The 16,081-nt window shown below is 35.8% G+C and overlaps 1 protein-coding gene across 5 annotated transcripts in view; it reads left to right on the forward strand.

The window, feature by feature from the left end:
* Window positions 1-16,081, forward strand: part of PTPRM (protein tyrosine phosphatase receptor type M) — a 437,605-nt gene that overhangs the window by 150,398 nt on the left and 271,126 nt on the right. For all 5 annotated transcript variants that reach the window (XM_056483790.1, XM_056483785.1, XM_056483787.1 and 2 more), the window contains 2 exons: window positions 164-242; window positions 2,315-2,430. In XM_056483790.1, coding sequence (XP_056339765.1) covers window positions 164-242; window positions 2,315-2,430 — 195 coding nt within the window. The remainder of the gene's footprint in view (window positions 1-163; window positions 243-2,314; window positions 2,431-16,081) is intronic.

Genomic DNA, 16,081 nt, shown 5'->3' on the forward strand with positions numbered 1-16,081 from the left:
TAATGATAAGAGCAACACATTTTGAGGCTTTTATGATTGTGTTTTGTTTTCCAGGTGTTCTTAAGATGCTAAAAAAAGAAAAAAGTGATGTATTTTTCCATGACAAACTATTTTTTTCCTGTGTTCCAAAGATGCTAACTGAAATTCTCTTTCTGCTTCTCAGGTTGTTTTTGAAGTTGTTACTTCAGGCCACTCTGGATATGTGGCTATTGATGAAGTGAAAGTTCTAGGACATCCATGTAGTAAGTACCTACCTTGTGTTCTGAAGCCAGACCCCCTAAAATAAATTAAATAAAACCTGACTTCACATGTGTGCTGTTTGTTAAATAAGATGCATTAAGATCATGCATGGAGTAGTAGGTTATGATCTTGCTGACTGAGTGGGGAAGAAGACACCAACTTCTGTGAGATTGTTCCCCTTATACCTTATTGTGCTTGCATGCATTTGTAAGTAAGAGCTTACTTTTAAGTAAGAGCTGTAATTCCAAATAAAAAATGCTGTATTGGTTAGTACCAAAGCACCTCATAAAAATGGTTTTAGTGTTAATGGCAAGAAGACACACACATTTCCTCAAATACAGAGACAGTTATGCAGAATCAGCAGCTGTTATTTCTGAGTCACTTAATTCTAATAAACACATCAGGCTCTCATGTTGTTGGAAAGTATAGGTACTTCTGCATTTTGAATTTATATGCTTGGTTAGGTAGGATAAGTCTGAAGCAGCATTTTAGTGGCTTACTGATTTTTTTATACAGAACTTGAGAGGTTTGATCTGTGCGTTTGTACCAATAAGTTCTCAAAACCTGCAAATAGTTCTTGTTAATGTGGAGGCTGAGTTATAGCCCATAGCATGTAGAGTTCTAACAAAACAGTATTGAAATGCAAAAGCTTTAATGAAAAGTTCTTTGATGAAGTAATTAAAATGTTAGAAATTAAAACATCAAACCAGTTAAATTGTCTAAAGAAAATTGAAAAAGTGTGAAAATGGAACTACTCTGTGTCTAAAACTTTGTAAAGCTCATTATGATATTCTTTCTGTATATTCCCAGAAAAATAGTTCTGGAATTATTAACTCTTTAAACAAAAGTTAAAAAAATAAAAAGTGACAACTGAGAAATGGGGAACATATTGCAGAATTTTACTGGATATTCTCACATTAATAGTTTCATAGGCAAAGAAGTGGATAATTTTGGACTAAACTCTGCCTGTCCTAGTTGGGAAATGTTTTAAGAAAAGAAAAGGCTGGATGTGTAATAAATTTTTCTGTAAGAATAGTTCAAAAAATATTTTCTCCCATTTTCTCCCATATTTAGATACTAATTGGAGCTATTTTATTCTGTCTCCTCCATCTTATGCTGTCTTGCACTGGATATTTAGCAACTTCTTTGTTAAGCTAGCTATTTATAAATTCCTTAAAAATGCAATTTTCCCAGCAATAAGGGTTTTTAAGAAAATATCCTCAACACTTTAAATGGTTGTAATGTGCTGCTAAAAAATAGATGTTTAGTTTGCCAGTCTACTGCTGGTACTAAGATTTTCATGTTGAAAAGCAGAGTCAAAGCCTGGTTTATTCATTAGTATAGACAGTGCAAGAAGTCTGCTTGGCTGCAGTAGAATTTGAGTAGATTGGAGAATACTGTTCTTTAAAGGATAGGTATCAAATATCTGTATTTTTCTATATTACATGCTTGACCCTTTCTAGTAAAAAAAAATACACACTCTGTCTTTTTATTTCAGTGGATATAATTCTTGTTTGAATATCAGTTTTACTTGTAGATGTATTGCTTTAATTTTTACTGAGAGTGTTTTCTCTTTCTAAATGAAAAATAAGCATTAGTGTGGAGAATATGTGTTGTGTTTTAGATTTTTTCTGCAGTGTTGTTCAAAATAATTGTGTTTAAAGAATACAGCTGTAGTTGGTGAGGAGTATTATGTTAGCATTGTACCTGTTTGGTGGGCTGCATTTCTAAAGGATCTCTTCCATAGACAGTGCATACTTGGCTAAGAAGAAAAACCTGTTCCCCTGATAACATAATTTCTTACTGACTTATCTAGTTGTTAGTGTAAGCATCTAATAGGTTTGTCTTAAAAAAATTATTAGTTTCCAAAATGATCTTTTTTAATAGATTGTTATTACAAGAGGGATGCTGAACAAATCCTTCTATTCTGCTCCTTCCTAAGCTTGGAAGCAAACCAACCTAGAATCTAATGACTTGTACCTTTTAAAGCAGAACTATTTCATTTGCTTGGTGTATTTTTTATTGCCAGTACTTTAGTCTTGCTTAACTTTAACACTTTTATTTTTTCCAACAGCAAAAACTCCCCATTTCTTGCGTCTTCAGAGTGTGGAAGTCAATGCAGGACAGTTTGCTACTTTTCAGTGCACTGCCAATGGTGGAACAGACTCAAGTGACAGACTCTGGTTACAGGTAATTTCTTTTTTTCCTCATGCATTGGTATCTAGAGAGAGGAGAGATTCTGAAAGGAATGTAAAATGTGAAAAATTATGGGCTGTCTGTTTCATTAATACTAGATTTTATCATCTAAAATGATATCATGCTTTTGAACTGCTGTGTGGTAGGTATTCCATTATTGAAAATGCTACTGGAAGGTTCTCCTGCCTTGTTTTAGTGGAAGGCCTTACTAGAAATGAAAGTCCTGTTTTCCTTATGTGTGGCCATCACGAGTAAAGGCTAAATCCCTAAGGAAGAACAGATGACTTTCATATAATGCCTGTGCTGGCTAACTGCAGTATTTCTCATAGTGATTTCCTTGGCTTACCTCTATCTCTGTTCAGTATTTTCAGCTAAAATTCCATTCTTACAGTTTAGGTGGAGAGAAGATTGTGTATGACAGTCAAATCTGACCTTCTGTATTACAGAGCCAAAGAATCTTATATTCTTTGAGTCCATAGTTTTTTTCTTAATCAGTAATGTTGCTTCTAGATGGGTGTCAGATCTTGATTTAAAGTCTTAAGTCTAAGATTTAGACATTAAAGTCTAAGATTTAAAATGAGTCCAACTCATTTTTTTTTTTTTTCAGTAAAGATAGTGTTCCCTTATTCATATATGTAGCTTGGTATCAAAAACATGCCTTTTTGCTTGATCTCTTTTAATAATGGGGGTGCAAGTTCAATGCTGTCTTGCTGCCATTATAACAGAGTGGTTCCCTACAGCAAGCAATAGTGAGTGTTTGGACTTAGCTTTAGGAATACAGCAGCCTCCAGATCCCAGTGATTTCTATATATGAAAACCAACCTTCCAGAACCGAGATCTTCTCTGTGAGAAGGAAGTAAGGACAATCAAAATAAGTGAAACAATATCTGAGAAGATCAGTTAGATGAAGTTGCAGTAAGTGGAGAAAGATGAATAAGTGAAATTGGCACTAGTAGCAGGTGGGCCTTAGAAGTGAAATTCTCTATTTGTGCTTTTAAACAACTCCAGGCTTTTAGTATAGTTATAGTTTTCCATTGCATTTGCTTTTCGTAAATTATTCATTTAAGTGTGTCAGGTTAGACAGCCATGTGGTTACAAGAAACCTGACATACAAAAAAATAATTAAAATCACTTGAAAAGTAAAGCCTCATAATTATCTGTATATGAATGATGAAGTGGTATGTCTGTTCAGAAAGGGCCTGATCAAATACATTGAAGGCAATGAAAATCTCTTTTGGTTTTGTTTGGGTTTGCATGGGTGTTTCCAACCTCTTGCTGATACAAGGATGATGTTTTTCTAGTGCTCCAGTCCCTTAAAGACAGTATTCACTGTTGAATTGGTAGAATTAGACTCCTGTCTTTCCTGTGCTACCAAGATTTTTTGAAAAAATTATTGTTTTAGTCATAAAAAAGGTTTAGCATGCATGGGAAAATAATGGGTTGCTATTTCATGAATTATATCCTTTCTAGAATCTTTGAACTTCAATGTAATGCTCTATTGTAAAACTGAAGGTAGAATTCAATATAAGAAAATCCTCATTCCATTCAGTTTTTTCCAGATGTTTCAGGACAGTATCATTCCACCTTTAATTTTTTTCACAGAATTTAGGACACACATAAATTCTTTACCAGTCTGGAATGTAATTAAATATCCTCTGGACATGTATGTAATGCAAAACTATTCTATTAACAGGGCAGCAATTCCAAAATATCTGAGCTTAGTTGAGTTGATTCCTTGTTTATACATGATTATGAGATTTTTTTTTTCCTATATGAAGGATAAGAGAGACAGGCAGAATTTTAGAGGAATTTTATCTTCCTACGTTTATTTATTCTGCCCGTACAACTATAGGTTCCCCTGGTAATCAGCCTAAGGTTGTGCAAATTCCAGGTGTGCCTTTGCATGAGAATGTTTTAGAAGTTGACAGGATCTCCTGGTTAGCTTGGATTTATTTTTGCACTTGTTTGCCAGTTTCCACAGATGTCTGCTGCAACTTACAGTAAGACTGATCAAACAGCTCCATGTGTGGGATGCTGCAGATTGAGGCTATGAGACAACAATTCCCTACAGGATCAGCTGTATTTTAGCACACTAGGTCATTATTTGGTAACAGATCCCCAGCCCTTGCAGCTGTCCATTCTTCACCTGACTCTCTGGTTTCATGGTGTGATGCTCAGGAATTTTGTGTATGACATCTCATGACACTGCTGCAGGACTGTGAGTGCAGTACAGCTATCAGGAACAGCTGTCAGAAAACATGTATATTCTGCATCATATGACTGGTTAAATGGACATTGAAGATACTTGCATTCCCAGTAGCACTAAACCAGATATTCAACCACAAAACATCTTAATAAAAGGCATTCCTGTACACACTAGAGCCAGAATAAAATGAGCACTGTTTCCTGGGAGCATTTATGCCAGCACTTAGGTAAGAGGGATTCAGGCTTTAGTGGTACTGCAGACAAATCATGCAATCTCTATGACATGCTTTTTGTTTGTTCACCAGCCTTTTGGTGGTCTGTTTCATTACACCTGTAAAACCTTAAGGGTAAATAATAATAAATAAATAAATAAATACTGTTGTGTGATATTATTAGGGGTTTTTTGGCATTTCTGCCATGTAAGTCAAGAGGCCTAATCTGTTTGGATTTGACAATTTCAGAATACTGTGAGATAATTTACTCCCAAATGATTTCCAGTACCTGTCGTTTTTTCAGATTCACATTGTTAGTTTGAAGTACAGGTAAACTGCCAGGATGAAATCACAAACTCACTGAATTCAGTGACATTTCTGCAGTTTCCAGTGGTGGCAGGATTTCACTGCTGTACTTCTGTTTCTTTTATTTAATACCTCTCTGTTTCTATGCAGCACAGTTCAAGTTCAGAGGTACACATTTGTCTGACGAACAAATTCTTCACTTTTTATAGTCTGCTAGACTGTGAGGGCTATATGTTCTTTAAAACAAATGAATAGTTGTGAGTTGGTTTGTTATTTTAGTCCCCATGTCTTTCCTAAGTTCTTGTTGGAAACAGCATAGATGTTCTTAGTCTAATAATGCCCAGGCCTTGAAGCAGTCCTAAGTGAAATCCATAAACCATACTCCACTTCCCTCGCTTGTTTTTTTCTCTTTTCAAGTCTTTCCCACTCTTATTCCCTCTGGAGCACAAAGTCTGTTAATTTATGGAGTATTGTAGAACTTTTAGCAATTGAGAGGGCCTTGAGGGAATCACAATTCATATGTTAGCTGCCCAAATTAGACCACTGAGGCATGAAATTTGTTTCATGATGCTGCGATCAGTATTTACTCTTTTGGGAAAGGGAAGACAGAAAGCTGTTTACCTACTGCATAGTGCAGAAAAACATTTTTCCTCCTTCCACTAGGCAGCCATACTCCCTAGTTCATGAGCTATGCTCACAAGCCTGTCATGTAATCTGACAGCAAATTGTGGGTATTTTCAGTGATATCATTTCAGGTTAAATTCAAATGAAAGGACTCAAGAATAGCACACAGTATCATACAAATTTGTTTTTGTCATTATAATGAGTGTCTGGGTAATAAGGTCATTGGTCAGATTGTATGTTGTGATTTCACATCTTCACTAGCTTATGTTCTAAAGGCAAACATACCTTAAGAATAAATCTGAGTGTCTGCAGTCAACAGATGTGTGTAATCTGATTACATTTTCTTTTTCACATCTGTAAGCAACACAGATTATTGCTTGAATGGGTTGACACTTTCCTATTGAACAGCTGAGCAAGAATGTTATTCCTGTGCTCCCACTGTTGTAAAGAAATGAAAGAAAGGTGGAACACTGAACCATTAAGGGTCAAATGAAAGCAGCTGAGACAGTCTTCTGAAAAGCCTGTTAGTGTCCAGTAAATTTCCATAGGACACACAAATCTGAATTACAGGAGAGAGAGGGTAGAATTCCTTTTTGGAAGTAACCTGCTTCTGGTGCAGTGTTTTGGCTGCAAAGAATTGGCTTGGTTTTCCTTGGTTTAGCTTCTGAGGCCTGTCTCCATCTCTTCACTTTCCCATCCTCATCTGCTGCTTCTCGTTACTTGCAGTGGGTTTGTTCAGTTGCCTCTCTGCTGCTTATTCTTAGAATGACCTACAGTATGATTTAGAGGAAATGGCTGTCAAATCATACCCAGATATAATGAAATTCCATTTTAATATCAAACACAATCTTTTGATATTGCAATTGCATTTTTCAGGGATGTGCTTTGACTCAGTGTGAGTAGTCTTTCCTGAGAGTGGTTCCTCAAAGAGTGGAAAGCTATAGCTGATGAAAAAGAGAGGTCATCACTTCACTGCAGTAATTTATTTTTCCTGGCTTTATTCTAAAACATGGTTGAAATGTAAATAGTTACTTTAAAATGTAATTCTCAAACACATAAATTTTATTGCAGAAATAGAGAACTAAAAGTAGAAATTTGTTGAAGGCAAGCAGATAACAATAGGCTCTCAGGATATCTCTGACAGCTGTAGTAAGCAACAGCATCAGATTTATCAGTAGCAAGAGACTAATAAATATTTTTTTGATAAAAGGGGAGAGGGTGAAAGCTTACATACCATGGTTTATGCATGCAGGGTGTGTACTACTTCATTTGCAGCCAAGAAATAAGAACAGTATCACTTTAATGGCCAATCTCTCTTCTACCTTATATAAATAGTTTGTTTTCTGAATTTGGCTTTTCTTTTTGTCTTTCCTGAAAGCTGTCTTTCACCTTATTTGGTGTAATTTTTTTTGCATCCTTGGCAATCTTTTGCTGAAGGTGTGAAGACTATGAAAGGTTTTATTTATCTATATACAAAACTACCTGTGTGCATTATTTATTATTTTTTCAAAGGAAGAGATATTGTCCTGTGTCAGAGGGAGTTCTGGAAAGCAAATTGTTTTCCTCAGGAATGCACACATACCCAAATGAGAGATATCAAAAACATCCTTGTAAGAATGTAGAACCAGTGAAATGACTCTTGGCAGATGATGAAAATCAAAAAGATTTATATAAAGGATATACAAAATTGTGCATGTGTGTGTTTGCATGTGCTTGTTTATGTAAATTGCATACAGTAACCCAGAAGGTGAACAAAGTTCTGGACTTCCATAAGAATTTTTTGTTGTGCTGTAAACTCTCTGAGACTTTCCCATAATTATATTTTCGTTGCCAAGTTTTGAAGCACTTGAGGAAGAAAAGGTTAAGGCCATTTTTGAGTACTGTGATAATGAAGCAGTAATTTAAGTGTAAAATCATGTTGTTACTATTAATGTAACCTGTACAACGAGATTGGCCTGAAGATGTTCTTTTGAGCATTGAAGTATTTGTGTTTGATGAGTAGGTGCATTTTTGTACTACAGGAGTGCACAAGACCATTTTTCCTCCTGCTCATTAATGGCTTCAGTTTTCCAAGACTGGTCAAACAACCTCATGCACTGCAAATTGTCTCGAGTCCATTGCCTTGAGAGGAGCTTAAATGACATCAGGCAGCTACAGATTTTGCCAAGATTGCATGCATTCTGAAACATGTGCATCCTGATGTGCTTTTTTTGTAGATAACCTGAGATGATTTTACTGTTAGAAGAACAATTATTGTCCTATAGGAAGGGACACTGTACATTATTGCATAGGTGAAAGTTATTTTTTTTTTAATTCAGGTGATTATTTAATATTATTTCCAGGTTTTGGAATGTTAATTTCTTTGTGTCCCCCTCACCACTCATGTATGTATTTATGCCTTTTTTTGCAGTATATATTCTGTATTTTCTATTAATTGTCATTAATCAGTTTTAGTTGTTTTTCATAATTGTACAGTAATCTTACCATATGGCAGAAAAACATCTATGAAGAACAGAGTATAGGAGGCTTGTGATATGTATTGTGTTTGTATTAGCCAAGTGTCTAAGGAGCTGTGATCTTTGGTGAAACCTTTTCCCTCTTTATCTGCCTTGCATATGAATCACCTTATGCATATAATACACTTTTTTACATGGGCTTACTGGGTTTATTCTTGTCTGAATATAGATTTAACTAACACTTCTCTGATGCTAGGATTTCTCTTATGATATCTTCAATTTTTGCAGAACCAGAGACTAGGAGAAATTGATTAATTGTGGCCTGTTAATGATAAATCCTAGTGAACATGTGCAAGAAGTAAAATGTCATCTTGAAGTCGATCTATCTGTGAGGTGTTTTAATTTCAGTGAGGTTTTGGCAGTGGCAGAAATTTGAGTCTAATGATTTGTTAGTAAGCTGTGTGCAGCTGAATGTGTTTGGAGTGTGGTGGGAATGGATATTAAAGGTGACTTTCCCCCTTGGACACTCAGTTTTCTGTTGCAGGTTAGCTTCAGCAACACCAGTGGTATAGCAGGCACTGTGTACTCTTCTCTTGTGCTATGAGCAGTGAAAGGCACAACTGGAAAAAGTCCAATGCCTGGTGGTGCAGCAGCTACTCTGAATTTATAGCCTTCCATTGTATGAGACGGTGCCACTGGAACAGTGGAGCCAGAAATAAGCCTGGTATTCTCTCCTGGAGAAACACTCAAGCCAGGCCAGCAAAGCTGCTCTACAGGCTACACCTCCCACTCCACCCAGACTGGAATTATGCCACAAAAAAGCCTCATGCTACTCAGCAGCAGTAGAATCACTTAAGGACATGTAGGAATTAGGGAACTGATGAAATAAATTCAGTAAGTTTTCTGTGTTATGCTGGACCTTTGGGAGGAAGATACAATGACCTTTACCAAGAATACTGTAGGTAAAATGTACAAACTGTACAAATGTACAAACTTACTGCCTGGAGAAAGGTACTGTATTCAAACTGGAGTTGAGGAGAGGCTTTAAAAAAAAATTAAAAAAAGAAGAAGAATAAAGGCTGTTGAAGCTGTTTTGAGGCAAGGAGAACCAAAGTAAAGTTTAAATTAAATCCAAAGGGAACATGATGGGAAGGAAACACACCACTGGGGAAGGTGAGTGTTGGGAGTGGGAGCTGTTAAACTGTAACTTGATCACCGTGACTGTATCAGTAATTAAGACTGAAACACCTCCAGCCAGACCCCTCTGTATCAGCTTCCCTGTTACATGGACCATCTTTTGCCTTCCTTACTACTGAGTATTATTATTACTGCCATGGTTGTCTTTACTCACAAATTGCATTGTCAGCATTGAGGGGTTTATTACAGCTTTCTTATCTGCCTCTCTTCTCACCATTCATCCCTCCCATTTGGAAGAATATGCAGGAGGCAGTACCTGAGCCCTTAATGATTTGTCATCCTCCAATCTATGTGTGTTTCTCTCTTGGCTGCTTCTTCCTTTCCTGCTTTGTAAGATTCAATATATCTTTGGCTTTGCCTGCTATTCTGCTTGTTTTAAGGTTTGGAGTAGACTTCAGGCTGGCCCCAGAACTTGCATGTTGGAGTTTCTTCTTCCCATGCTGCCTTTCTTCCCAAGATTTAACACTCTTGCAGTAAAGGGAATGTGAGGCATGAGTGCACTGGTTTTTAAAGTCTCCTGTTATGTAGTTGCAAAGAAAATTCAAAGACCTGCATTAGTAACCTTTGTATGGTGTGTACTGATGAAAATTAAGGTAATGAACTCTACTTCCTATTTTCTCCTCATCACTTTGCTCTTTTCTAGGCCTTCCATAAGCCTGGCATCTACAGAATGCCAAGTCCCAGAGTATTTAAATTCCTCTATATGTTCTCTTCAGTTTTTAGCAAGGTGTTCATCCTAGCTCTTGGAATTTTAAACAGGAATAAAAGGATGATGAAAATACTAAGCACTGCATACTTCAAAGAATTAAAATACTGTATTAGAGTAAGTGACTTTTTAAGTAGGGCTACGAGTTCAGCAAAAGGCTTAGTAGATACATGGATCATTGGCATAATTTTTGTCCAAAGTATTAAACCCCCTGTTAGATAGATATTTCCTGGTATTTTGTTTTCTCCAGATGTTTTGGAGGCTGTAGTTTTCTACCACTCATTTTATATTCTATTGTGTGCTATTAAAAATGAATGGAAAGAAGATTTGGAATTTTACATATTTTGTGAGCACTAGCAAATTGTTAGAGAATATAAACTCAGCTGTTCTGGAATTTAAAATAAAAATAAGAAATAAATTGAACTGGAGTTTAGTTTTTGAGTTGATTTTTCTTACTTCTAAAATGTCTATGTAATAACAGATTTTTTCCTGTCAGAATGATACAAAATAATTTCCATGTATGAGCAGAGAGTAAGTGCTTTGGTTAAATTACATGGAGTTTAATGACTCCAGAAAATGCATTTTCTTTGTTTACTTTCTGTGTTTGCAACTGTGTCTTCAAATAGATGTCAGTGCTTAATATTTGATAATGTGACTACTTGATGTGTAAGTTAAATCATACTTTACAGTACTATCTGGCAGCTCCAGCCAATATTCAGGTTTAGTCATAATAAACAGGGATTTCTGGAGAGCTGTGTGATTTGAAGAAAAGGCTCAGTTATCAAACATTAAAATACTGAAAGGAGAAATCTTTCTTGATAGGTAAAATAATAATAGTTTGCTTGAATGCCCATTAGTTACACCTGCAGAGTGGAATTCTGTCTCATAGAAGAATAATTCCAAATAGGACAATAATAATCTTTTTCCACCATAGCCTTATTTCTTGAATGAAACATACTTTTTTAACTTAGATGGAATACATACAAGATAATCACAGGCTGTGTGGTGGCTCTAATCTAGAATGACAAAGAGTTGTCTTGGTTATGAACACAAATCTAGAAATTCAAAGGTAGCCATCTTAGTTGCTGGAATTATATGAAACTCTGCAAAGCAATTTTCCTGAGGTATTAATTACTATTTGATTTATATTTTATACATATTTTAAACTAAAATTGCTTCTGGCCTTGCTGGTTTTATTTGAGATCTCACGGATATAACTCTAATCAAAGTTTTATAAATGTGGGTGTTTGGAAGTGGGACAGTGCAAACTCTTTATTCTGTGAAATGTATGAAAAGCTGCCTAATCTACCTGTGTGGACAGAGGGTGACTGATGTTTCCTTCTAACTCTCTTGTCACAAAATTGTTGATACATGCCTTGAGAGCGATAATTTCTGGTAGTGCTGGAGGTAACATCCCAGAAGTTCACTGCCTTTGAATTACTGCTGCTTTTTCGTTAAAAGTATTTCTGAAGGGTTTAATATATGGATTGTTGCTGCTAAATTGCTGCTCATTTAAAAGACTTAGTGTTAGTTCATTGCCTAGAAGAGCTAGTAAGTGTAATTTGAATAACTATCAGCCTATTTATTTTTATTCTAACTTGCCTAAAATGGAAAAATAACGTGCATTTTAAAGTGCTTTAAGCTGTCTGTATGTGCATTTAATATGTTGGTACTAGGAATATGGATTTTTCAAGCTGTGTATATCCTGAAATTCAATTAAGCTTATTTTTTTATATCCCTATATATTAAATAACTTGTTGTTTAATAGAAAATTTATTATTACAAGTGACTTATCAGTTACATATTTTCATTAGTTGGCTTAAGTACTATTTATTAATGTATGTATTTAGTATTTTTTAAAAGCTTTCTCTGAGCATTTGAAAATGCACAGGTTCGTCAGCAGCCAGTGGAATCTGTTCTTTTCATTTTTGGATCTCAGTATTTATTCTGTGGCCATAGTTCTTGTGTTCCAAGGAGGTGAGATAGCTCTTCCCTGGGGACGTGGCCTTTGTAGTCCCAGCAGGTCTAACATTAAATGATTATGGCAGCTTCCTCTTTCCAAAGAATGAAGTATCCTGTTCACACAGTTCTCCACGTCCCAGGGGCAGGAAAAGCTAACAGCCTTAATCAGTAGTAAAACCTTAGACTTTTGTGTGGCAAATCAGGGCTAAAGGAAAGAAAGTTAAAAGGACCATATTTATTTTTGAATTGTATTTAAGCAAAATAAAAAATAAAAAAGCCCTACCCAGAAAACAGGATACTGCAAATTTGCTCCAACAACCTATTCTAGTGCCACAGTGCTGTATTGTAAATCATGAATTTTATCCTTCTTTATGGAATGGGATCAGTAAATTACGGACTTGTCATTTTTTTGTTTATTTTTCAATAAAATATCATGTATTTGACTCAGGTTTTCATTTAAAAAGTGAGAGTTTGCAAGACCTACTGGTAAATTTCAGAATCTCAAAACCCCTGAGATTAAAGTTTTAATGAATATAGCTAATAAAACAGTATATCATAAGCAAACTCTCATTTGTGGGAGTTCAGATTGTTGCATTAGTGAGTGATGAAAACTTTTCTAAATGCTACTAACAATAGTTATTCATAAAGAAATTGTGACAGTATGTGCTGGTATGCTTAATAAACAAATTTTCATTTTATATGTTATTTTTAGCCGTTCTAAATGAAATAGCTGTTGGCAGTCAGCATTGAGAGCTTGTAATTTATCATCCAGTGAGCTGAAATGGGCATGTTACATTCTGGAAAAAAGATACCATACCCAGATAACTTACTGAAATCATTGCAGTAAGTCAGGGAGAACAAAATGTGAATCCCAAGTAAAGGGAGTGAAGCTGGATATGTGGCTACTGTTATAACAGAAATGATTCTGTATTCACATATCAAATTGTAAATAGCAGTTTTTCAGACAAAAATAGTCTTCTGCCATTTGTCCACTGCTGAAATAAGCGTTTGAGAGAAGTGGATTGGGATTTTTTTTTTTTTTTTTTTTTTTTTTTTTTTTTTCTGCACAGCCTTTGTCTTCTGCAATGCCTATAGATTGAACTTTTCTTATACTTGAATTCATTACCTTCATTACTGTTCCTTTATGCTTAGGCTTAAATCAATTAGGCAGCTCTCCTACTCATTTGCTATTATCCCAGAAGGGAGGGAAAACTTGCTCTCTTGGGCTGTATTTTTTCTTGTAGAATGTAAAGCAATTATGTTTCTTAGTCTTTGTCTGTTCCAGACACTATATTTTCCTTGAAAATATTTCTCCCTAAAGAGACTAAAGAAAAAAATGGGCCTTTTTTCTTCTCCTTTGAGTTCTAGTATAAAATGTCATGCTAGTGATTCTGTGGGACTGTTTGAGTTCTAACATATAATTAGACACTCTATACTTTGGCTCCATGAGTTTGTAATGTTCAAGGGGAGTCTGTCAAGATAATCTTTATTGATAATAATCTCCTGTATATTTTACAGCTTTGTACAGTAATAATAAAAATAATAATGGCTTTTTATTCCAGAGCTCTTTCATGAATTTTGAAGCCACCATTAATTACCTTTTCTCACCTGGATTTTGGTAGAGGGCAAATATGCTCAAATCCTCTATGGAGCCAAGTTAAGTTACATTTAAGGTTCCTCTAGCTTTTTCATTTGAGCAAAAAATGATGTGAGCCTCCTGAAGTCTGATTTGGGCTCTCTTTTTTCAGTTAAAATTATTGGTATGTGAATGGATGGCATGTGTCCCAAAGCCATGTAAGTCGATTATTTGATCAAACTAAGATTTTCTTGCTGTAGAACAGCAGTTAAAACATTCAAAATCAGGTGAGATTAGTACATTTGAGAATCAGCAGAAGGTGAAAAAGATTATGGGACCCAAGTGAAACAGTAATTTATTGTAACTGCTACAGTGGGTTGATTAGTTCCAATTTCCATTCTAAATATGCATGGAAAAGATGGGAAGTATGTCCTGTGGGGCTGGGTTGCCTTCAAGGGCTGCTGGAAGTTTCTCTTAACACCCAGATAGGATTTCTATCAGTCTCTTGGAGGGAAGGGGACAGTGTGGTAGGAGACAGTTCTCTGTGTAGGGCCAGCATCATATCTTGCCATGATTGCCCCCTCTTCATGAGCTGCAAATTAAGGCAGGAATTACAGTGGCATTACCTAATCCTTTCCCTTCATCTCTTTCTCCGTGGGAACAGCAAGAAATTGTTATTTTAAAATACTTACACAGTTGTATGGTAGCTCCTAATAAGAGACCTGGTAAATTGTGGATGCAGGTTCCCCACGTGGAAGGGAGGGTGCCCTGTGCAGGCTGTAGAGCAGAGGAGTTTGTTCACACTCTAAATGAGCTGAGCTAGTTTAGGTGCTAGAATTAATCAGTGTGTGGCAGTATGTTTTTCCCTAGGGAATAACTTACCCTATTTCTGGGCAGGAAAAATAGCCGCCTGCATAAGGCTTCCTGATGTTGCAACTAGAAGAATGGAAATAGTAATATGGGTGGGTGTAATGTAACCACGAGATTTGGGTATGTATGGGATCGTTCAAAAGTCTGAAAGCTGCAGTAACATACTTTAAAACTGGCTTATGGCATGTGATTGATCAGCAGTTCTGATTATCAGGATTAATTAAATTACTGTATTAGGTAAGAAATAATGTAGCTTTTAAGGAATATTCATTCTCCAAAATCTTAATTAACCCACTGCTTATCTCCTGTTATCAACAGCCATTCTTGCTAGAAGGATATTACAGTGGCAAAACTAGTAAAAACTAGTAGTTTTGAAACAGTAGTTTGAAATGTTTCTTTCCAAGTTTAGGTTTTGGTAACTGCCATGCCATGTCACAAGAAGCTATTTTATCAGCAGCTCAAACTTTGAGGAATCTTTTAAGGACCTGTCAATTATCTGAAGTAATTCTCAAGTAATGATTTACAGCTGAGTAATTTTTAAGGCATGATAGCATGTTCTTCTTTGGACATCTAACAAAGTTTTTTTTCTCTTTCATGTAAGCTTTATAACCCATGTTTCCTTTTGAAGAGGAAATAACTCTACTGTGCATTAGAATCAGTATTTTTTGCTAATTATGTTGTTTCTTTGGTAAAACAGCATGATTAGCTTCGACTTGTTTTTGTGATTTATGGATGAGTTTAATTTTGTGTGAGTGTTGTTTAAAGCTCTTTTGTTATAACTTGTATTTCAAGGATACTTCCAATTCAGGGGTAAATGAGATCATAGTAAAATGAGATCAGTATTTTCTGTATGTCTTAAATTCTGCTTGACAAACTACAAACTCCAGGGTAGAAAAACAGACATCAGATATGTTGTTGGTTTATAGAAGCTTGATAGTCCAGGACCCTTGATCTGCTTGAAACTCAAGTCAGAGAAACCCACTAAACATACCTGGTGTCATTATATAGCATCAGACAGTGTGTGTGCCTTCCTGGACAGAGTGATTTTTGTGAAGTGCTAGTTGGGGTTTTCCAGTTTCTCTGTGTGTTTCAATAGTGTTTGCAGCCTTCAGTATGTTGGAATACATATCACCGTATGAAAAGTGCATCTTTCTTGTTTGCTTGTTTCAGTTGATGTTGTCAGTAGATTTTTGACTTTTTTTTCCCCCAGCTTTCATAATTCCAATCTTTACACATTTTCTGCCTGTTTTTGAGTGTTCATAGTGCACATATCCTATTTCATGGTCAGGTGGAGCATGAGTTCTGATGAGGATTTGAGGGCCAAGTCTCTCTGCTATTATCTTTGTGTCAAAGAATGTGGCAAGTTGTCATCTTTGCTTTCTTCTGTCTTCTCCCCTCAGTTTTTCATTCCTTGTGCTCCTCAGCTATTACAGGGCTCATTTTCTTGTGCCATACATGCAATGTGTTGAATTGACAGCAAGACACTGCACTGAAATAGAAACTGGCCGGTTTCCAGTGTCATGCTGAGGAA

This window comes from Oenanthe melanoleuca, chromosome 2, assembly GCF_029582105.1.
Source record: "Oenanthe melanoleuca isolate GR-GAL-2019-014 chromosome 2, OMel1.0, whole genome shotgun sequence".
Taxonomy (NCBI): domain Eukaryota; kingdom Metazoa; phylum Chordata; class Aves; order Passeriformes; family Muscicapidae; genus Oenanthe; species Oenanthe melanoleuca.